Below are 25,637 nucleotides of genomic sequence, written 5' to 3'. Positions count from 1 at the left end.
TATTTAACTTCCGTAAAAAAACAATGAATCAGTCATTTATTGCGATCGATAGTACAGTTATTCAAAATATATACTATATCATTAGCACTCCAATTACATCTAATCGTCACTTGTTTTCTTTCAAGCAGATCCGTTCAGTGAAATATTCCACTACTCATTTAAACAAACTTTTTAATGTGATTGCTTCGATTCACTCGTTGCCTCTAAGGATGTTGTTCCGGCTGATCTCGGATATACTTCTCGCCACTTTCGTGATTCCACTATTAAAATATTTTTCCTTTCATCTTTTCATAAAAATAAAGCATATAAATAGTGAGAGGCGAACTTGAAAGTTCACATTACATTCAGACTTTGTAAAGTGTAAATCTAGCCACTTGCTAGTATTAGTGACATATGAAAATGGCTTCTCATCTTCTGGTAAGAATTATTTCCATTTTTATAATTTTTAAAATTAAATTATCAGTTTAATTATACTATTGAGATTATACACTTCTAGAAAAAGTATCCATCTAAATAAAAAAGAGTTTCAAATATATGGTTATAAATTTTTGAAAATTTACTTTTGCAATATTATGTGCGAATGTATTTTGAAATTATAAACCAAAAAAAAGTGCTAATTATCCATTTTTTAAACAATTTTATTCACCGAAAATCACTTTAATGGTAAAGTGTTTAAAATTGGTTATTGCTAGACGGAATTTTCTAAAAAAATTTCACTTTTACTTTTAATCAATTAACTAAATTACACATAATTTTTCGCTTTTGATGACAATATTTGATTCAATAAAAAAAATTGTAAAATTTGTAATAATATCGCGCGAATTAACTCTACATTTTCATAATTCTATGATTTTTATAAAATTAATTATTCATATCTTTTTACCCAATGAGGTTTCAAATGTAAAATAGTTCTTTTAACTCACTAGTACAGGAACCCGGCTTACAATTTCATTATAAACGTAAATAATTTTTATTTATAAAACTTGAAAATTTTTATTCTGAAGCCATATATAGCTTTGTAAAACCAAAAAGCATAAAATGGAAAATTGAGTAAAAAAATTCATAATGAAATACACTTTATTTAACTTGAACTAAAAAAAATATTTGGCACAAATCTTTTTGAAATTTGTGGTAAAGAATTACTTTAATAATAGATGCTAATGATGACAGAAGTTGAAAAAATATATTATGAACATATTGGTACAGAAATGTAGAGGAAAATTGATTGTGTAGGAATTACTACTTATTTACTACACAATTTTGCTTCTCGACCACGGTTAACTATGCCTACACAACAAGAAAATTTTCAAGAAACGTTGATGTTGGGATATATTTATAATTCATTTAAAAATATGATCAGGATCACCTAAATTGATTTTGGGTCTCGAATATACTGCGATCCAAAGGGTCTATTGTTTCTTCCTTTCTTGCTGCGATACTTGAGAATCCTGTGTTTACAGCTTATCCATCGATCCCACTCCTTTTGAAAATCCTTCTTCTATTTCATACGCTCCCAGGTTTAGTGGTCTTGAGCTTCTTAGTGTTTCACACTTCAAGAGAATGTGGATAGAGGTCTCGTCCTCTATGCAACAACCTGCATGCTGCATTATCTGCTAGGACTAGCGTCTTCAGGTGTTTGTTGAGGCAATAGTGTCCCGATAGAATTCCTGTTAGTTTTCGTATATTGTTCTTACTTAGGTTGATACATTCAGCAGATCTACTCTGGTTATAGTTTCCCAGAAGAGTCTTTGCCTTGTAGCGTGTCCCAATAATTGGTTTTGCTCCTATCTACCCTCTTTTCCATTGTTCTGTAGCTGATACCACAGAAGGGCTCGGCTTTAGCCAAAAGAGTTTGGATTTTATGATATTGGAGCTTAGAGCTCAAAAGGATGGTAGTAATCTTTCCTCAAAATTTTCAATACATATTAAATTTTACATATTTATAGCTACTTCTCTGGTAGGTTTCAGCCGGTTCATTAAACAGAATATTCAATTTATTTTCGTCATCAAATTCCAGTAGGAGTATTTGATAGTAATAAATTCATTTTTTTTAAATACTGCCTTCTTGCGGAACACTATTTCCCTTAAAAACAAATAGAACTGCAGTTGTCTTGCCTTCTCTGTAATTGTATTTACTTAAGTTTGTACGTTTCGACTTCTGTGTATCATTTTGGGATCTGCATCTATTGAATTTGAAGCAACTTAAGTATCTGCATCAATTTCATCATGAGTTTTGATATCTGTCTCTTTGTTATGATTGCTTCTGTTGTAAAAAGTATGCTGATCAAACGCGAGCACTTCTTTTGTTTATTACAGTATAGAAATTTGTTGGGAAGGATATTTATTGATCTTTCGCCGCTCCCATAACAATCAATCACATAAACTTTTTCTTCTAATCTTTACATTGTATAAAAAACCAATATTGGTATGGAGACAACTCCGTTCTTCCATGTGTTGTAACGTGTGAAAAAAGAGTCAAACATTGAATGAACATAGTAATAAAATAAGGTGTGGACATTGAAATTTCGTCATTCATTTTATCGTATTTGTCATGGATATTATGTTTTATTCAACTTTTATAATACTAATAATAAAGTCAAGCATACAGAGTCACGCGATTCTACTGTTTACGTATATTTTTATTTCACTAACCTTTAGCGACTTAGCCTTATAGTATTCATTTATAATAATAAACAATAGATTCTTGACAAAGTTTTTGTCTCTACATTAGTACTTCGTTTCCAGTTGAAAAAAGAATTGATTTCAATTCAACGGAGTGATTCAATTTTGTGAAAACTTTAATATAACACAGAAAAAACTATCTACCCACAAAGGCGTCCTGGTTGGACAGAATAGCAGACCACAACTTTGTTCAATTTTTTTGGAAAACGAAATTTTAAACTAAAAAACATAATCGAACATAAATTAATTAGAATTGAAAAAAAAAATCAAATTATTCGTGTTGCGATTCAACATATGGTAAATACCATAATCGTTAAGACTTTCACAATTTTAGGAAATTTTAGACAATGACAAATGTCGAGTGTCCTTTGTACCTTTAAACCCCTAATAAATAACTCTCTCTCCGCAAGAGACCAATCGTTAAATTTCTAAAGTGTCACTAATAACTTTCTCTCAAATAAACACAAAAGCAATTACTATTGAAAACTTTTAAAAACCTTCATTATACTTTTACAAACTATTCCAAGTTCATCTGGTCAACCCTTATACAAACAAAAGAGAAATTTCAAAAAATCTGCTTGAAAAATATAGATTCTTTTTATTGCTTCACGGCAATTAACACAAAATATTACCACGATATTGGGATATTTTTAACCCCCATTTTAGCCCATATAAATAAAATTTAACATTCATGCAAGAGACAGTAAGAGAGCAGAAAGTAACACAGTACAGAACAGTGAGAAAAAAGAATCCACAGTAAACAGAAACTAAACATACAGTGCGCGTTAAAACTAACGAACTATATCTAAATCAACTTAACGATTCTCTCTCACTTATCAAATCATAAAAAATCTTAACCTTACAAACGGGCAAAATTACGATTTACCTGAATAATCAAAATATCTCTCGCGTTACGACGCAACATAAAACGTGCAATTTTCTGTTACTTCGTTCAAGTATACCCGGAGAAATATACATATAAACTTCGCTATCTTATGTAATCAACTATATATCACTGTGGACATTCTTGTTGATTTATCTTGTTGCTTATTTTGTACATCGATTTACGTGTAATATTGTCGTATTTAAGTGTTTTTATTAAACGTTACTTAAAATTACGACTGGTCCTTCATTCCGCAACCTCGTCGAAGAAAACAACACATCTACTTGGGTGCTGTAGTGAACGACAAACTCGACAGTCCACTTCATCCAACTAGTTCATTACAATCCCCCAAGATTGGTCCTTCGAGCCGGATCTAAACCAGTGCAACTCTAAACTAAACAAAATCTCATACACGTAAATCAAAGTGATCTCTCTCGCTAAGCAAAGTGAACTCTCTCGCTAAGCAAAGTGCAAGAAAGTGAAAAGAACAAGTCATCGAGTGTGCCATCAGAAACATACAACCGATCGAATCATCTATAAACTCACACCTGTAGGCAAGAAACCGCAGGTATCTCTCATCGCTGGATTGGAAAAGGTCAGTTTATTCCAATTTATTACTCATCAACATTTCGCTCAAGAAAACTTAAGAAAAAGACATTTATCTTTAAACTCTGTTGAAAAATTGCTTGCAATATTATTCAATTTTATATCTATATATTTAATTGTAAAAACACTGATTTATATAATATATAAAGCATTCCCAGCATCTGATTATATCCGATAAAAATATCATTAACTTTTTCGCTCTTAAACTTAAAATAAACAAACAACAATGGATTTAAAACATTTAATCAGCGAACGTGAATCTATTAAAGGTGAAATCACCAGAATAACTGAACAATTAGAATCAGAATTAAATAGTTTAGATGTCTTTGATCTGGAAATTCTACAAGAGGAAATTATCAAAAACTTTGAACAGTATAAAATCACACAAAATAAAATAGAAAGTTATACACCCAAAAAAAATGAAAAAGAAATTCCAGATCAAGAAGATAGGAACAAAGTAGAAATTTATTATCGTAAAACTAGGAGTCAATTAGCTAGAGCAATCAAAAAATTAACTATATCTGAAAGTAGTTGTAATGAGTCAGTTAGGGAAAACAGATTAGATTCAAACCACAACTCAGGTACTAGATTACCTGAAATAAAAATAAAAAAGTTTTCAGGAAATCACACTGAATGGGAAAGTTTTTACAACTTGTTCAAAACTAGTGTTCTCGAAAATCCGCAACTAAAATCAGATGCTGAGAAATTATATTATTTAAAAAGCTATTTAGAAAGTGATGCACTACATATTGTAGACGTTTTACAAGTGAACGATAGAAACTTGCAAGTAGCTATAAACTTGTTAAGAGAAACTTATGAAAACAAAACAAAAATTGTACATGTATATTTCTCCGAATTATTGAACATACCGCAGTTAAGTAAGCACAATCCTACCGAACTTTCAAAATTTGCTACTATCTGTAGGCGTAACTGGACACTCCTACAGAATCTTGAGCTTGATCACAAAGTTTTATTAGAGGCATTAATAACTTATCTTTATCAACAAAAATTAGATTATGGTTTCAAAAAAGAGTTTGAAAAATGCAGGAACAGGGATACCTTACCAACAGTAGATGAATTTTTACAATTTCTTAAAGAGGAAATTGAAATAGTCGACAATGCCACTGGTAAAACTAGCCAATCGCAAACTTCGCAAAACTCAGTTTCGCACAAGAGGTCACAAAGTAAAGTAGCGTTTCATTCGCAATCACAACCAAAGTTCAATAAAAACTCAAAAAATCAATCATCTCAGCTTAAGAATAATTCGATTAAACAAAATCAAAACATGAACGGATGCGTTATGTGTTCAGACACTGCACATAAAATTTATACCTGTGAAACATTCCTATCGTTGCCCATTACTAAGCGTAATGAATTTGCCAAAACCAAAACATTGTGTGTAAACTGCTTAGGCACTAGACACAGTGCTGAAACCTGTCTGTCACAGAAGTCATGCTCCCATTGTCATAAAAGACATCATTCTCTTTTACATTTTCAAAACTCACGCAATGTAGAACAAAGGCATTCGTGCAATAACAATTTCAATCCACATAGTAACTCATACAATTCTCGGTCGCTAAATTCGAATTTCCAACAAAACCCTCAAACTTTTAATTTGGAAAGTCCTATTCAAATTCAGGACAGGCCGTCCACATCTCAAAGCATCCAAGAAAATCAAGCACGTCCAAATTCGTCTAGTCTATCAGCTCTCTCGATAAAAAACAACTTAGTGTTGTTAGCAACTGCACAAGCAACAATTTATAATCGACAGAATCAACCTGTTAAGGTAAGAATTCTTCTGGATAATGGAAGTCAGAATTCCTTTATCAGCAAAGAACTTGTACAAAAACTCAACTACACCCCGTATAAGAAAATCTTAAACATTTCAGGTATATCTGAAACTAGTACTTTGTCTAACGAAATGTTGGACATAGTGCTACACTCAAATGTTGACCCCTCGAAGAACTTCGAAATCTCTTGTGCTGTACTCGAAAAAATTACCACGACTATTCCGCAAGTGAAAGTGAATGTAGATCACATAACAATTCCTTCGCGGATTGTGAACAAATTAGCTGACAAAACTTTTGCCACACCCGGTAAAATAGATCTGTTAATAGGAGCAGATGTTTATTATGAATTGTTAACTTATGGTCTCATCAAACTAGGTGACGGCCTACCTACTCTCTTTAATACCCATTTGGGTTACGTTATCTCGGGAAGACTGAACTCCCAACAAGAATCAAAAAACCCACACGCTATCTCGCATCATGTAGCCAGTGAAACCGAAGACCCTAACCCGGACACTGAATTACAAAACACTCTCTGCAAATTCTGGGAGATCGAAGAACTCCCAAACCTAAAATCTCTATCAACCGAAGATGAACTGACAGAATTCATCTTCAAAACCACAACTAAAATTCTCCCGAACGGACATTTCCAAGTGGATATTCCGTTAAAGTCCGTCACAGAACACAAAAAGTTAGGTGACTCCCTCGCAGTTGCCAAAAAGAGATTTTTCTCTTTAGAAAAACGCTTACAACAAAATCCCGACCTCTATTCGGAATATAAGAAATTTATTCATGAATACTTATCTCTAGGACATGCGAAATATGTACCACTATCGTCGCAAAATTCACGTTGCGAAAACAAATATTTTATCCCTCACTTGCCAGTTTATCGACAAGACCGAGTTACGACTAAGCTGCGAGTCGTATTTGATGCTTCTTGTAAAACCAACTCTGGTTATTCATTAAACGACATTTGTCTCAAAGGTTATCAAACTCAACCCAACCTATACGACATATTGTGTAGGTTCAGAACCTTCAAATACGCGTTGATAGTTGATTTGGAGAAAATGTTCAGACAAATTCGAATAAATCCCAAAGACCTATTCCTCCAAAATATTTTGTGGAGAGACTCAGCAAAAGAACCATTAAAATGCATTGAATTACAAACAATAACTTACGGTATGAATTGTAGTCCATTCCTCTCAACGAGAGTTCTGAATGAGATTGCAAGTACCAATAAACATCTCCCTCTAGCCTCCGACGCTGTTCTTACGCAGACGTATGTAGACGACATTTTAACAGGGTGTGATTCAACCGAATCCCTTGAAAAACTCTATTTGGAACTTAAATCAATGCTTGAACCAGCTGGTTTCCACTTGCACAAGTGGGGATCTAACTCTCAAACCTTTCTAAAAAAGATATCGCAGACTCGAATAACTGAATTTGACATAAATTTAGATCAATCTCCGTCTAAAGTCTTAGGCGTAAAATGGAATCCCATAAGTGATGAGTTCCAAATATCGGTACCCACTGAACTCGTCAGTGAGGACAATATCACCAAGAGAAATATCTTATCACACATTTCACAGTGCTACGATCCTCTGGGGTTTGTAAACCCCGCTATCGTTAAGGGAAAAATGCTAATGCAAAAAATCTGGAAATTAAAGTGCAACTGGGATGATAAGATCACCGACAAAGAAATAAATAGGAAATGGCAAGAATTTCTAAGCACCATCTGCCAAATCAAGGACTTAAAAATTCCTCGTCTTATCTTCAATAATAAAGAAATAAGCAAAATCGAACTTCACTCCTTTTCAGATGCGAGTACTGAAGCGTACGGCGGATGTGTCTACATTAGAACTATCTACACTGATAAAACAGTTTCATGTGTACTGATATCAGCAAAATCACGCGTCGCACCTCTGAAAACTATCACAATTCCCAGACTTGAACTCTGTGGAATGCTATTATCCGCGAACCTGACTCAAGGAGTCAAAAACACTTTGGAACCTAAAGTCGACATAAACTCAGTTAACTTATGGACGGACTCTCAAATTGCACTGTGTTGGTGCAAAAGCCACCCAAGTCGATGGTCGACATTCGTATCAAACAGAGTAGCGAAAATACAAGCGCTAACAACAAATTTCCAATGGCGGCACGTAGGATCAAGCGATAATCCCGCTGACCTGCTGTCGCGTGGAAAATTCACACCTGAAATCTACTCCATGTGGTTTAATGGACCCAAATTCCTCAATGAGTTCAGTTCAGGTTTCCCCCAATACGAGATTAATAAGAATCTCGTCAACGTACCTGAGGAAAGAAAGGTATCCCTGACAACCATTTCCGAACAATGTAACTTTTGGCAAAACACCTTTTCACGCTTCTCTTCATTTTCCAAATTACATCGCACAGTGGCGTACGTCCTACGATTTACACACAATTCGAGAAACAAAGAAAGTCAATTCAAAGGACCTCTGTCAGTCAGGGAACTAAATTCATCATTAAACTTCATTATCAAACAAGTTCAAAATCAGTCCTTTTCAACAGAAATAGCGGAACTTTCAAAGAATAAAAACTTATCAAATAAACAACTTATATCCTTAAAACCATTTCTAGATACATCCGGCTATCTCCGTGTCGGAGGTAGACTGGAAAACGCTGAAATATCCTTTGACCAAAAACACCCTATCTTCCCGCTATCGCGCTTTCTTTCTTAAATGAAGCAGAGACTTCATTTCCGGCGGGAGAATGTTGCGATTCAACATATGGTAAATACCATAATCGTTAAGACTTTCACAATTTTAGGAAATTTTAGACAATGACAAATGTCGAGTGTCCTTTGTACCTTTAAACCCCTAATAAATAACTCTCTCTCCGCAAGAGACCAATCGTTAAATTTCTAAAGTGTCACTAATAACTTTCTCTCAAATAAACACAAAAGCAATTACTATTGAAAACTTTTAAAAACCTTCATTATACTTTTACAAACTATTCCAAGTTCATCTGGTCAACCCTTATACAAACAAAAGAGAAATTTCAAAAAATCTGCTTGAAAAATATAGATTCTTTTTATTGCTTCACGGCAATTAACACAAAATATTACCACGATATTGGGATATTTTTAACCCCCATTTTAGCCCATATAAATAAAATTTAACATTCATGCAAGAGACAGTAAGAGAGCAGAAAGTAACACAGTACAGAACAGTGAGAAAAAAGAATCCACAGTAAACAGAAACTAAACATACAGTGCGCGTTAAAACTAACGAACTATATCTAAATCAACTTAACGATTCTCTCTCACTTATCAAATCATAAAAAATCTTAACCTTACAAACGGGCAAAATTACGATTTACCTGAATAATCAAAATATCTCTCGCGTTACGACGCAACATAAAACGTGCAATTTTCTGTTACTTCGTTCAAGTATACCCGGAGAAATATACATATAAACTTCGCTATCTTATGTAATCAACTATATATCACTGTGGACATTCTTGTTGATTTATCTTGTTGCTTATTTTGTACATCGATTTACGTGTAATATTGTCGTATTTAAGTGTTTTTATTAAACGTTACTTAAAATTACGACTGGTCCTTCATTCCGCAACCTCGTCGAAGAAAACAACACATCTACTTGGGTGCTGTAGTGAACGACAAACTCGACAGTCCACTTCATCCAACTAGTTCATTACAATCCCCCAAGAATTCGCTCGTGATAATATATCTGGTATTCATTATGCTAGCCCAAACTCATCTTTAAAGCAGAATTGATACAAAGTCAGTAATGCTGATGCCAGTCCTGCATACAAGCCAGCGTTGGCCTGGCCCCAGTTGTTTAGACTAGGCCATTCATTCACGAATTTTTCTTCAGGTGTACAAAAGTTAAAAAATAATGAATTCGTGGCAAAATCGGTTGAAAAAGAAATGTTAAAGGAACATCTATACACTATTAAGAGAAGAGTTGATCGATATATTAGAACAAAAAAGCGAAACGACATTGGATAGGAAAATAGTTAAGCGATAGACCTATTAGTTACTTGAGCTTCTGCTTTGTTGCTGAAACAATTAGGATTAGAAGATCTTTCTAGGTACATATTGGCATTGCGAGTTACTGCTGAAAACTTTCATGAGTTACTTTTACCTATACAGAGGATACTCATCAAACTATTTTGCCTTTGACTTGTAAACGCTCCCCTTAACCCCAGATCTTGTAGATTTTTCGATTTCTAAGAAGTACGTATTTCAAATACTTATGATTTTTGCTTTAACTTCATCGGTAGTCAGTCATTACCAATTCCAACACGATGTTGTTCTAGTGCCAAAGCCCGCATTTCTTTATTTTTGTATGTATTACAACGTTTATCCCACAAGCATTCATGTTCTCTTTTAAGTTGTACGAAGTTTGAAATATCCTCCTCGTTGAATTTTCTCGGCATTTTGTCGACGGATATACGGGCGAAGGTCACTAACTTGATAAATAAACTGGCACTCTATTCTGGCCAGCATTGTCCGCCAGCACTAGCTTGGCTTGAAAAACTGTTTACACAAGGCAATTACGAAGCTGATCGCCAGCTAGACCGATATTGAAAGTAAAGAAGGATACGAACATCGCGATCCCGCTTCGGTTTTAGAAACAACAATTAGAAGAAGCTTATGCTCAGCTAGTAAGACCCTGCTGTTAAACGAAGATCGCGACTCGAAGAAAGCAAAAAACTTTGGCACTCAAAAAAAAATAGAAAAGCTTTATGACCTCTTCCATTATGTGAAGAGTGAATTGATCAGCCTCTATAATCAGCTCCTGGTGAGCGATTGGAAGATGAGGTCTATCATTCATATCACACACGGTGATTTTGGTGGCTATTCCAGTCATTGCACAGTTTCTTCTTTCAGAAGATTTCTGTACATCATTGTCCATTAAAATGCAATTTTCCTTCTCTTAGGGATTCTACAATTTGTCTATTAACATTTTCGAGGTAGATCAACGTCTGTGTGTAAGGTCGATATCATTAAAACAACCTGAGAACGTCTTTGCTGATATTATTGTCCTAGTACGTAATTTCCAAAGGTATTGCGGGCTGAAGACTCAAAATAAAACTGACCAAGTGCTTTTTAAAATGCCAACAGAGGCTAAAAATAAATGGTACATTATAACATCAATGTTTTAGTTATAATGTACCTCATATTTTCAGCCTTGATAAAGATAAAATAAAAGATCGAAATTTAAAAAAACTTTTGGACAGTTTTATTTGGAGTCCTCAACGCCCAACGCCATTCAAAATTACAACCTGGGAACCTTTTCATATAACGTATATTCCAATAATTTCTCTACTTGTTTACATACCTTGATATTGATTCAAAAAACATGCTTACGTTACTGAAGTAATATAAGTACTCTAAATTAATCACGAAAATAATAAGCATGTTAATTAGCTGGATCATCATATTTGATAAGCTTAGTGAAGCAAATATATTATGTGTGCTTCTTGAATAATTGAAGAGATTTTTGGACGTAAACTGTTACCTATGTTATATATGTGTCTTAACCGAAGACGTACCAAATATCTCGGTTTCTACTTGAAAAGAAATAACTCGTTTAACAAGAGTTACTAAGGCTGTACATTTTACTATATTTCATAGCCTTATACGTCTGCTGTCGCTTGTTAATCCAAACATGAACTCATCAGTAAAATAACACTTTTTCATACTTTAGAGTACTAATTTGAGTCCGGAAAATGACACTTTATATATCCTTGTACTTTACAGTACTATTAAATTCTCTCTTGAATGGTTATTCTTTATTTTTTCAAATAATAAGGGAATAATCAAAGGAGCTATTTTTCAGTAAAATTGTCAAATATGACATTTCATATTTTAATATAATTTTGCTTTTTATTTAAAACCAAGAACAGTATGGAAAAAAAACTTATTACGATATACGTCCATGAAGTTATTATTACAGTACTCGATTAGATATTCTTGCCTCGGCTCCTTCGTCACCTCGTCCATAAACATCTATCTCGTACCGTACTAAATCACTTCCCGCACTTACAACATAAATAACTATTTATGTATTGAGGTAAAATTCAATTTGAGTGCTCTCGCTGAGAGGGAAGCTATTCCACATTTTGAATTGGCAGCAATGAAATTTCTAATAAATGTACGTCCTCAAATCAAGTTTACCTAAAGTGTATTCTGATCGTTGGGACATATCTAGTCTCTTGATGTAATTAGTTATTGCAGTGGAACGAGATCTGGGTATTATTTGTGACCAAAACTGATGAAGTATCAAAAGCGTAGCTCATAATGAACATTTGCTTCGAAATTTAAAACCTATTGACAACTCTAACAAATTCTTCACAAGTTGAATTAATATATTTGTCTAGTGAATTCATAAATCTTTGTGTAATTATTATTGGATACTTTTATGAATTTGTCCTATTTGTATCCTAAATAAAACAAATTAAAAAAATATGTTCTCTAGCATTGCAGCCCACTCCCATGTGAAGTAATCCGATTTATCGTTAAGGAACACGTACTTAAACCTTTTATTCTTATCTCTGTGTTGAAATAAAAAAAATCACTTATGCTTATATGGCATTTTGTACTATATCTTGAATCGTATTATTTTTGTATTTGCATTTTTATCAATAATTGCTTTGTTTCAATTATAGATTGCTTCAATCCTCGTGCTAGTTCTTCTAGATATCTGTCACGCCGGTGGTGGTGGTGGAGGAGGGTAAGTGTTTATTATCAATAAATTAATCCAAAATATTTACTTTATTCAACTGAAAGTTCATTATTAAATAAATCAGTCGCTACTTTCTAAAATATTTTTATTTTATTATTAATAACTTTCACTAGATTGCTCAAAATAAATAAATTATAATTCCTTTTAATAATAAAAATTTGTCGTTTATAATCTGTTTTGAAAGTAAATTAGTAGAAACAAGAAGTTCAAAGGATTTATAATCAAAAAAATAAGAGTGTGTGAAGAATATTTTCTTAATTTAATAAAAAATTTTTTTACCGAAAATTACTGTTATTATCACTATTAATTATTTTTGGGTAACTTATTAACCCAATCTGTGATTGAGTGACAAAAAATTTGAGACAGGATCTTATTATTGTGCAATTTATTTCCTTCAAAAAGTTTTGTAAAAGCAGATAATAGTCAGACGTATAATATTCGGGATATACAGTGACAGTGAATGCGCTAGAAATTCTCAACTGAGCTAATTAAATTTTTGAGGAGTTAATAAACATGTGTTTGGTTTGGAATTGTGGTGAAACACAACTCTCATTCTATTAACTAGTTTGGGCAATTCTCCTGAATTTCAACCTGTAATTTGGTCAATTTTTAACACTATAATGCTGAATTAACACTTTGACCACGTTTCCTGTAAATACGGACGTTGTATTCCTTTGTGTCACAAGTACACTTCAACCAGGATCCTATGCCCTTAACGTTCTCGTATTTAATCCTTCTATCAACACTCGTAACTAATCTCGAAAAAAATGGATGCATTTCATTGTTTTATGCAGTACTTAAACATCGAGTTTGTTAAATATACATTTTTCAAACGATTCCAAACTATTTAATTGTTGGTACCCAATTCATCAGCAATGTCTTGACAGCTTTTATACCGATTAACCTTGATAAGTTGCGCAATTTTGTCAAGTTTTCAGTGAAACTTAGCAAGGGAAATCTTTCAAAAGCAAATTTTCGTCAAGATCTTTCCGTAAACAGCTCAAATTTCATTAAATTATAGCCTCTTTTTCATCGAAAAATGAAAACAGAATCAGACAATATCAAATAGTTAGTATCTCTGAACTTTAATGAGTAGGCAATCAATAAATAATGATTAAAAATCATTTAAAATAGACGAAGACATGGTTGGGGGAGATCTCTTTTAATTATCAATTTTTTTAAATGCTTTTCCGAAAATTTAATCATGCCCGTTAAATTATTATTTCTTTATAAGTTCTACTGGAATCTTCAAATATATGATACTATTAATTTGCCAATATAAAAATCTTCAATTTTCAATGCACAATGAATATTATATTCTAAGAACTGTAATATTGAAAATTGTATATCAAAAAATAATAAGTGAACAATTTGTCTTTAAGACTTCATATATATTTTTTCCACTAGAATATAAATCTGTTATTATTTTTCTGCCTTCTCTTCTCACCCACCTAAACTTATGATATTTTATATCAAAGATAAAATTAACTATGTATTTTCACCAATCAACAAAGTAGAAATTTGTACGATCATAATATGAAATAACCGTGACCATGAAATGGATTAGATAAAAAAAATTCAGAGCGAAACCTTCTAATTGATGTATTAGAAAGTAAACTTCTCAGTTTCTTTTTTTATCTTGTTTAGAATTACTTTCACCGCGATAATATATTTATGTATATAAACTATAATTTATTGCAACAGAATTAATATGATCGCAAACAATTTGATTAATTTCTAATAATTCAATGTTATTAGCGTATGAGTTTATGTATTTGTAAAGAATTGCTTTTTGCTAACGTATTTCGCACACGAGCTACAAAAAAAATTCAATACAAACATCAAAAAAGCCAACCAACTTGTTGGAATAATTTTTACTAGAATGATAGTAAACTTGATAAAAAACAACTAAAATTATCAAATTCCTATACGTACACTGGTCATTAATTTCGGAGAACTTAAGCTACGCTTCTTGTTAATGTGGAGGACCATAAAAAATAATCGAGAACTTAAGCTACGCTTCTTGTTAATGTGGAGGACCATAAAAAATAATCAAATGAATTTTCACTTGAAATTTTATCAGCAAACTTCACAATAGTCTCTATGAAAAGCATTTTTTGGAAACCATATGAAGTTAACCTGTTTAAAACCACATTTAACAACTTCTTGACATGCTCTACCATGATGAATTCCTTTGTGGTGTACTTCATCGTGGAAAATAAAAAAATCTCAAGTGTATTATTGGTAATATAGAGTGGGAGCATCATCATTGGAATGATCAATGTCGAATGATCTCCAGCGAATATCGTAGTGAAAGATCCAGTCTATATAAGTGACAACATCCAATCACTTTTTGGCAAACAAGAACATATTCACCATAAACGACGCTATAATATCGAAAAAATTAATCAGAATTTTCTTGGACTGCGACTTGGATATGTCTTATTTCGTTCAGACATTTTAACCCACTGCTCACTGTTTTCGGGTCCAAGAGTCATACTCAAATATCAAGCCCTTATCTATTGCTTATCTGACTCCTCCAACATCTACTGTACTAAAACAGTTTCTTTAAAAATATATGCACAAAATAAAAACCAAAAAATATGCTATCGAATATAAGCTCCAAATAAAAAATTATCTTTGCTAGGCAGATTTAGACAAAGAGACGCACTGATATCAGTTCCCGATTTTAGACTCCTAGAACTATGATCACATTTAAAACTTCTTGACCTGCTCTTCCGACTTCATCGTGGAAAATAAAGGAGTCTCAAGTGCATTATTGGGAATATAGAGTGGGAGCGACATAATTGGAATGCCTTTTCTGTCAAAAACTCTTTTGCAATCAATGAGGAATGACCTCCAATGCATTATTATAGTATGAGATTCAGTGATAACATCAAATCACTGTTTGGCCGACAAAAACATATTCACCTTAAACGACGTTATAGATATCAAAAAAATAATCAACATGTCCTTTCATTGCGACATGGATATGTTCTCTTTCGTTAGATGTTCAACCCAATGCTCACTGTTTTCGGGTCATACTCAAGTATCGAACCCTTATCTAGTGCTTATCTGATTCCTCCAACATCTATTGTACTAAAACAGTCTCTTCACAAATATATGCACAAATACAAACCAAACATGCTATCGACTATCGACTCAAAATAAAAAATTATCTATATTTGGACGCACTCATACCAGTTCCCGATTTAAGACTAAATCCCTAGAACTATGGCCACAAGTCGTAAGTGTTATGAGACCTGAAGGATGGAAATCTTCGCTAATTGTTAAAAGGATACGTGGAAGATTTTGTTAATAATAAAATTCAAATTTTAGACTGTGAAATTACAGGAGTGCTATAACCTTTATGCCAGTTGCTTCAAAGTCAAAAATAGACAGTTTTCCAACCCCAACAACTACAATGTTACAATATAAAAACAAATTATCTAGTTCACGATTAACCATAAGTTATAAAATGGCTGCACCATTAATGTTAATAATTAATAAAATAAGGTGGGATAGAATTATGTTATAATTATTAAAATGCTTCAAATATTGTTTAATGTTTAGAAATAGATTTATCAATTCTAGAATTTTTATTTGTTTTAGGGTAGTAAACGTTAAAAACTTGAACTAGTATATATGCAGTTCGCGAAATGTGCATTCAGCGTATTATTTCGCGTACGTTCTCGTGTTAATATAAGAAAATAAATCTTATCATTTTGACGTTTGGAATTTACGAAGGCCACTTTATATATTTTGAGATGCCACTCAACTGAAGGTCTTTGAGTAGTAAGCTCTGAATATAATCGAATGGCTGCTACCAGAGAGTAAATAGTTTTGCTTACGATTGGCTATCGAATTATAAATTTAGAAATGTACGCGATATGATCTACTATTTTTTGCAAGGTCGGTTTAAGTGAACAGCAATGTCTTCAACGGTTTCAACGAGCATTTGGTGATACGTCCTCAATAAGCAACTGCGTGTCGTTTATAGCGAATTTAAAAGACGACGAATATTGCTTGGGGATGAGACATGTACCAGTAGGCCCACTTATTTTATTACTGATTTAATCATTTAAAGAATGAGACTTATGATCAAACAACATCCAAGATTAGATTTATCAAGTGATTGAGATGTATACGCAACAATAAATTGGATACCACATACGTTTAAAGATTCCCAAAACACAGAGCGAGTAAGAATCATCATACATAAAATTATGTTCCTGAAAAGATGATTTTTTTGAAATCTCGAAATATCACCAATGTATATAGGATAAATCGGTACTTGAATTTCAATAGTATATCTAATCTTCATACCAATTTATAGTTCCATGGGAAATGTAATTTTCCCACTATTTTAATATTAACTTGACTGGACTCTCTTCTGCTGCTTCAAATCCTTCCATAAATTTGTAACTACTACTCCGTATGAATCTACGTATGTGTGTTAACCAGATTAAAAAAATTCAGTTTTATTTGCGATTGCTATGAATATTTATTGTAATCTCAAAACTTTAAGCGAAAGCTAGAGTTCTTCAGTTTTCTTGGTAGCTTTTGGTTAAGCATGGAAACCTTATTTCCTCCATGCATCTTACCCACGCATACCACTACCTTGTTGTTTGTCTATAACATCCTTTATTCTATTATTAATATCTTTTCAATTTTTTGAAATAAGCATCTTCTTCCCGACACCTCCCTGTTTTAACATACTTTTTATTTTATTAGTTGGAAATATTGGAAGACGATTTTATTAAAGAAATTCTCGATTGATGACGATTTTATGCTAGCAGACTTCATATTTTAAGTAAAGCATAAATATTGTATACGACCAAAGTTTAAAGTAAGAGACACACGTGAAGAAATTGAGCTAAAAAACACTATAAGAGATGACTTAATAGAAAGACTTATTGAATATTAACAAGTTAAAAATTTTCTCCATATAACTTATGCTGATTTTCATTGATTGCTCAATATTTTAAATCAACAATTCTTAAAAAGTTGAACTGATTTTAGTATTATAAGCCCAGCTACCGTCGACTAATTCCTTGTCGATGTTTGTGTTATATCGAGATCATCTACACTTATTTTATCACTATTATTTGCCTTGCATCATTATCCTTATTTTTAATTTCAATACCATAGAAATGTCAGTTCGTTCATTCACGTCACGGACATCCTTTGTCTTAACTAATGTTCACAACGACATATCCAAGTGAATGTTGTCAACATAAACATTATTTTGAAAAACTGAATCACGGTTGACAATATGAGGAAATTATTTACAGAAACATTTGTACTGACTCTTGTTATTAATATAAAAGTTGATACATATTTCATAAATCCTTATTTTCTTGTCTATACGCATGTGTTAACTCGTCCAAACTATTTGCTGATGAAAGAGAAATCTACTAAAACATGAATATATTATGAATTATATTTCATTTTTATATTGAGAAAATATCTTGTTTTCGTAGTTAGCTCAAAAATTATTTTTATCCACTCCTTTATCAATATTATTTTCTATTTTCTATTTTCTAGACACAAGAAAGTGATCATCCACGTCCCGTTCAAAGTGAAACACATCCACCACACCCACACAGTTGTCAAACATGTTGGACATGAAGGAGGAGGTGGAGATGAAGGCTACAAAGTCATTGGATACTCAGGAGGCATTGACGATGGTGAAGTAGTTGCACATGATAGTGGTCATGGAGGTTATGGAGGACACGGAGGATGGGAAGGTGGCACTATTGGAGGTGGTCATGGATATGGAATTGGACACTCAGGTAGATAAACAAATATCTATTTCCACTCCATTTTCCATTAAATATCAGACTGAGAAAATGAATCAATAGATTTTCATATGAATTAACTGATAGGTACTGTCACAACCATAGAAAGATACTAATATTCATCAGTACTTACCGAATATGTGTCATGAAATTTATCGTTTATTCATCCTCTCTAATCATTACTATTACTACTACTTCATTAAAAATCTGTACTGTTTTTACTAACAAAAAATGTGGTGTTTATCATTACATTTTCACCAGGTGACAGTTTTCTGATCAGGAAATTTCCAGGGAATTTGTCTACAATATATCACAATAAAATCTTGTTTGTATTAAATTTTTAATTATTAAAATGGTGATAAATGTCTTTTTCAGTTTTATCAGTAAGTTTAGTCATGCTTAAAAGTATGGTAATTAGAATTAACTTTAATCGGCATTGACAATAATGTACAATTTCCTGTTCAGAATACACTCATGTAGCATTTGAATCATAGAAACTTTTTGATCACATACAAGTTTAAGCAATATATGCATTAGAATGTTTATCACGAACAATAAGCATCTAAAGCAAGAAGTAGCCAAAGTTATGAGAGAGCATAACTTTAAAACACTTAAAAATATTGACGATTCGACTTATTTGGGAATGTTTTGATATAGACCGAAATAAATCGAAACGTCAATATTTTCACCTGTTTTAAAAACCTAATCAAATTATATTTTTCATATTAAAAATTTCATAGTTCTATTAATAAAAAATTCCTTATTATAAACTTGTAGGTGCTCAAAATTAAACCTCAAATTACATACTATCAAATCCATTACTTGTATAAATTGTTTTATAGTTAGAATAAATATGTACAAATTGGCAACATCGGCAGTTCTTTTTATGTATATAGAAGTATATATTACAACTAATATATCTTTTAATGTGGTTGTAGTTAGTAGTATTTTACGACAATGAGATTTAGTATCAACATAAAAATAACTACCAGTTGTCACAATATTTGTTGTAGTTGTAACTAATTTTTAGCTGTGTTGTTGGTGTTTTGTGAATAAATGTATATAAAAGTTCATTCGTTTCTCATTATCTTTCTCTTTCATGTAGATATTCTAAAACTAAATCATTAAAAAATAACAATCTTCAATGTCCATATCTACTAATTTACTAAACTTTTTTAACATCATTATAGTTTGTTTGAAAATGAACGCATAGTTTTTATGATCCAGAAGGTAAACCAAAATATTGAATTGAAAATCAGATACTTATCCTCAATTTTCTTGTCACATCAGTATAGTGTGTTGTACGTACTCACCAGAAAATGGTATAAAGATTTGAAAATCTTTCAGTTAAGATTCATATATCTGTTTATATAGTCCCTTAGTTGTTACCTGCGGAATTTATTAGTTGCATTTGTGCAATAATTAATTTTAGTATGAAATCTACAAGAACATCATACTAGAGGATACAATGATTACAAAGTTGATGCAAAGGATGGACGAGAGGATGAATAAAGACAGAAAAATTGGCGAAAGCGAACCCGAATACAATTTTGCGTTGTCTTTGGCTGAAGAAGCATATGTCTAACAGCTATGCTCCAAACTATCCAGGATATTTTAGTCCAGAGCAAACCCGGAATAATTAATTGCAGCCAATTAATTCTTCACCAAGTGTTTATGACGAGAACAGTAACGCTGAAGATACAATTTATAATAATTTTTTTCTGAATAGTAATTTCCTAAATCCTAGTACATACCACCTTTTAACATTTCTGCCACGCGTCCTCCACGGGCTAAACCGCGTCGGAATTTTGAAAATCTTGACGTTTTGACTTCCACTTTGGAACCATTATCAAGAGAAGGGTGGGGATAGGGTGTTTATTCGTTCATTGGTAAGAAGTGATCTGATTCCATGGTCTTAATCTACCTACTCCACGCAACGAATCACCCCTTTCACCTCGTTGATTCCAAGACCTCAATCTGCCTACTCCTTGGAATTTCACCAACGCAATGAAAGGCTGAAGAAAAAAAATATGACATGATTAAAATAGAAACGTGAACCACTATATGCCAGCTGTTGCTCGATTATGCTCCAAAATTCGTGCTCCGAAATTTTGAAAATAAAACAGTTGGTTAATGAACATTAGCTCGCTCAATTATCAAGCTAGTAACTTTTTTAAAAAAGCATTTTGTAGGGAATTTCAAGTACTTCAACATCATTTTAATTAAAACTTTTTTTAATCTCCGGTTTCGAAAAGGGTGCATCTCAAAGGGATTGCCAAAGAGACATTTGGTACGCGAATACAAACTTTGAACTAATGTATCTCTAAAGATATCCTGAGTTTTTTCCAAAAATTGCATAAACTCCAAGTTTTTTGAGGTTGAATGTTTTCAATTTTGGGACTCCCCAAATATAGCCATCCTTCAACCAGCAATTACTTTAAATTTACAGAGGTCCTTAAAAAACCAATAAAAATTGCTTAGAATAAATAAATCTATCGATCTATGAGATTATTTTAGTGAAATAAATTTTCATCTCCAAGAAGGGGTGGCTTTCACCCTAAGTACAAAAGCACCCTTCGATACTGGGTAGATTTTGAAAATATATCTTCACTAATAAACATTTGGATAGAAGAGATAGAGAAACTACAAATGGAAATTAAGAAAGAAAAATACAAAAGAATGATAATAGACGAGAAACATAGGAACAAAGTCAGACTAATAGGAAAGAAGTCACAACATTTGATTATCTTGGTACAGAGTATGGTAAACTAGAAGCGGAGGATACAAACTGAATTAAAAAAGCAACAAATGTATACCATGCATTGACTAAAACGGTCAAAGAGAGTAAATCTGATCATATACAATGTGAAACTAACAATAAGATAGTTAGGAAAGTACATATAATCGAGATGGAGTACCTACAAATAATAGAAGGAAAAACTAAGATGGATAAAATACGAAATGAAATTATATAAATATATATAAACATATATAACTTTTCCATTATTTCCTTCAAATACGCCATCTCGGTTACATAAATTGCTTTCTATTGCTAGAAAAGTTATTGTCATTCAACTCTAATATGTGGTAATGAGTTTGCAATTACGTACAATGGTATTGAGAATTCTATATAAAATAATTTTGAGATTTTTAAGGACCTTAAAACTCAAATCAAAATCGTGTAGCGAGATAGCGGCTTCACTCACAAACAAATAAATAACGAAGCAATATGAAGAAAATAATGTGAAAGATAAACATTAAATTAAAGTTTTTGGTGGTAATTTTTTGGTTTATGCAGTAAATTAAGGATAATTATAAAATACTGGTAAACCAATAGAAATTCCTTGTATGGGTTCTTTTTGTCATACAAATATGGAAAGCTCCTAATATTTTCACATCCAAAGAACAAGGATGTTGTAAACAAAACAATACCGACTGACCTGAAGTATTCTGTGCACATAAGGAATTTCGCAAACAGTGAATATAAATGACAGCATCTTCGAAGTTGTCGACACCTTTAAGTACTTATGAACGATGATAAGCAACAATAATGATACAGAACTAGACAAAACAAAGAATTCATGCAGGATGTAATAAGTACAAAAATATAATGCAGAGCAAAAAAATTAGCAGATCAACGAAATTAAGAGTCTACAAGACTGCGATAAAACCAGTAGTTAGATACTCCGCTGAAATAATATACTAACAAATATAGACAAAGAACAACTAAGGATATTATGAGAAGAGAATAATTAGGAACATTTATGGACCAGTGAAAGTTGGAAATAATGAGTATGAATGACTTATGAACTATGAAATTAAGAATATATTAGAAAATGAGGATATAGTAAATACTAATACAGCAAAAAGAATACAATGGTACGAACACATTGAAAGAATGGAAAAATGGCAGAATACAAGATCACAGTTTGGAGACCGAGCGAGAAGAGAATGCCTGTAGACCAAAAAATAGATGGAAAGATTAGAGTGTTCAAGATATGCAATTTCTGGGAATAGATGACTGGAACAAATAGATGCAGGATAGAGAGAAAAGAAGAACAATAGTCGAGGCTGCAAAAATATGTGATAAGTTGAAATTATATAGGGATAAAATGTGAACACCCACAAAAAATACAGGGTCAAAAGAGTTCAATTTCAGCGGCTATAATTCTCGATACAATGTATAGCCTGGTATATGTATATATAATGTAGAAAAAGTAAGGTTTGATCTCTATAACTGTCTACAGTCACTAAATCGTCGATAGTTAGTTTACTCACAGTAATGTCTAATAGATTTTGGGTATATACTATTTACACTAATTAATAATAAATAAGAAAAGAATTAATTATAAAATTATTTTTAAATAACGACGATTACTCAAAAACCATGTTTAGAGAAAATAAACTATCAAGAATAAGAGAAAAAAAGGGTACATTTGACTCAACCTTCAATAGTTGACCTTAATTAAAATCTGTTAGAAATTTCACGTCCGAAAACAATCAAAATGTAATCTCAGTAAGTATGTATAAATATACACCAACAGATTTTGAGTACACTAATTGTTAATGAATGACATTGTTTTTTAAAAGTATAGCGAAGGAATCAAAATTACATAGTTGCGTATCGGGTGTAATGAATTTACTTCAAAATAACTAAAAACATTAACTAGAAAAAAAAACAAGGAAACAGCATGCGGTGTTCCCAAGCGGTCACCCATCCAAGTACTAACCGCACCCGACAATACTTGACTGCGGTGATCGGACGAGAACCGGTATATTCAGTGTAGTATGGCCGTTGCCTATAATATATCTAGTTTCAAGCTTTACAACGAAACTGTACATTCGATTAAATCTTCAATAGTTAAATTTAATTAAAATCTGTTAGAAATTTTACGTCCGAAAACGATCAAAATGTAATCTCAATAAGTATTTATAAATATACACTAACAAATTTTGAGTACACTAATTGTTGATGAATGACATTGTTTTTTAAAAGTATAGCGAAGGAATCAAAATTACATAGTTGCGTATCGGGTGTAATGAATTTACTTCAAAATAACTATAAACATTAACTAGAAAAAAAAACAAGGCAACAGCATGCGGTGTTCCCAAGCGGTCACCCATCCAAGTACTAACCGCACCCGACACTGCTTGACTGCGGTGATCGGACGAGAACCGGTATATTCAGTGTGGTATGGCCGTTGCCAACAATAAATTTAGTTTCAAGCTTTATAAGGGAACTGCACATTCAACGTAATTTTCAATATTTAAGTTTATTTAAAATCTGTTAGAAATTTTACGTCCGGAAACAATCAAAATGTAATATCAATAAGTATTTATAAATATACACTAACAGATTTTGAGTACACTAATTGTTGATGAATGACATTGTTTTTTAAAAGTCTAGCAAAGAATCAAAATTACATAGTTGCATATTGGGTGTGAAGAATTTACTTGAAAATAAGGAGAAGTAAGAACTAAAAACATTGTTTTTTCAAATGATAATTACAAGCAATAAGTAGAAATATATATATATACTGTTATAAAAGTGTGGTATGGCCGTTCCCCTAGCAAAACACATTTTTGATCTTTATAACTGAATTTTAGTTTCATTAAATCGTCAATAATTAGTTTAATCACAGTAAAATTTCCTTCAGTTTCAGAAGGTCATGAAGGCGGAATCGGAGGAGGCCATGGTTATGCTTTAGAATCGCACGGTGGATCTTTTGGTGGTCACGGAGAAAGTTTACATGAAGGCGGAGGTGCTGATTATGGTTCATTGAGCCAAGGTCTAGGTGCTTACGGTGATCACAATTCTATTTCCAGCGGACATGATTTCGGCGGAAGTTTAGGCGGCAGTGGCGGTGGATATGAGAGCATAGGCAATGAGGAAGGCCACCATGGCTATGAATAAATATTATACTTTTTTGTTCGTTCATTTAATTTTTTGTAAAATGCCAGGACTAGTCGCAATTTATATGCATTTTGTAAGCTATATAAATTATTGAGAATATTTATTACTTGAAATTCAAGTAGGTAATTGATATTTTCAAAATATATACAGCATCACTGTTGTTGTAACATATTGTTATTTAATGTTTAGTTGTTATTTTCGTACTTTTAAATTATTGTTCACAATAAAAAATCAAAAATAAATTTCTTATTGTTTTTAACCATCAGGGAGGCGTTTCACGGAATTTGATGTATTCTGCAAAAGTTGCTTGGATTTAATTGACGATTTTTTTTAATATACAGAATTTTTGAGGATATATGCCGTCTTTGAAACAACTTTTGATTCTTCCGAATTATTGTAGTCGGTGTGGCGCTTCACAAGAAATCTCGTAATTTTAGATATATTTTCAGTCGGAATGTATGCAATTAAGAAGTTCATCTTTTTATTTAGTTGTGCTAGAAAATCAAAAAGGTATAAAGCATCGGACTACGTCAACATTATAAGATAAATGCTACAAAATTTGGAAGAAAAGGGTTTACAAACACTAACAACGTTGATGCAGCTAGTATGGATGGAAGAAAAAATTTAGATAGATTGGGAAATAGGCTATCATTTAACCATCTTAAAAAAGGGACATAACAGTCTTCTACAATTATAGAGGCATAACATTGCTGTGGCACTGAAAGTCCACAATAGTACCTTAGAGAATAATAAACAACAGCTAAAAGAATCGCAAAGCGGCAAAAGTACCCAAGAACAATTCGTTACATTGAGTCATAACAGAGAAAAAATTTAAAACAAATGTAAAGGCATGAATTGGTTTTATAGACATTAAAAAATCCTTCGACGACGTTCGAAGAAATCTGATTTAAAAAACTCCCAACAAAGACAAGTCAAATCGAGAAACAATATCAAATGAATGTATATATATGAAACATCAAGAAACCAGATGGGAAAATGTAATGACCAATTATAACATTATAAAATCAAAAGACTCTATAAAGTCTGAGTGCTCTGATGGACATGGAAATATTAAGACGGCTAGAGTTTCTGAATTCTGAATATCGAATATCGAAAAGTGCCTTTTGGAATGGATAAAACAAACTCTCGATAAGAATATTCCCATAGATGGACCTTTGTTGGAAGAAAAATCAATAGAGTTTGCTACAAAAC

General features: G+C 32.3%; 1 protein-coding gene, 1 non-coding gene and 1 pseudogene across 2 annotated transcripts; 1 reads left to right on the top strand and 2 right to left on the bottom strand.

The window, feature by feature from the left end:
• Positions 1–345: 345 nt before the first annotated feature.
• LOC130897092 (uncharacterized) lies at positions 346–24,667 on the top strand. The gene is made up of 4 exons (XM_057805677.1): positions 346–417; positions 12,634–12,698; positions 18,258–18,505; positions 24,169–24,667. Exons 1-4 carry the CDS (start codon positions 394–396, stop codon positions 24,423–24,425), a joined length of 594 nt encoding a protein of 197 aa, XP_057661660.1. The 5' UTR covers positions 346–393; the 3' UTR covers positions 24,426–24,667.
• Positions 23,193–23,311, bottom strand: LOC130897643 (5S ribosomal RNA; annotated as a pseudogene).
• On the bottom strand, positions 23,599–23,717 carry LOC130897687 (5S ribosomal RNA). The gene has a single exon (XR_009059776.1). It is a non-coding gene; the product is annotated as a 5S ribosomal RNA (ribosomal RNA).
• Positions 24,668–25,637: the final 970 nt, after the last annotated feature.

The sequence above is a fragment of the Diorhabda carinulata genome, chromosome 8, assembly GCF_026250575.1.
Source record: "Diorhabda carinulata isolate Delta chromosome 8, icDioCari1.1, whole genome shotgun sequence".
NCBI classification, from domain to species: Eukaryota; Metazoa; Arthropoda; class Insecta; order Coleoptera; family Chrysomelidae; genus Diorhabda; species Diorhabda carinulata.
The sequence above is the reverse complement of the archived record's forward strand: the minus strand, read 5'-3'. Positions and strand labels throughout refer to the sequence as shown.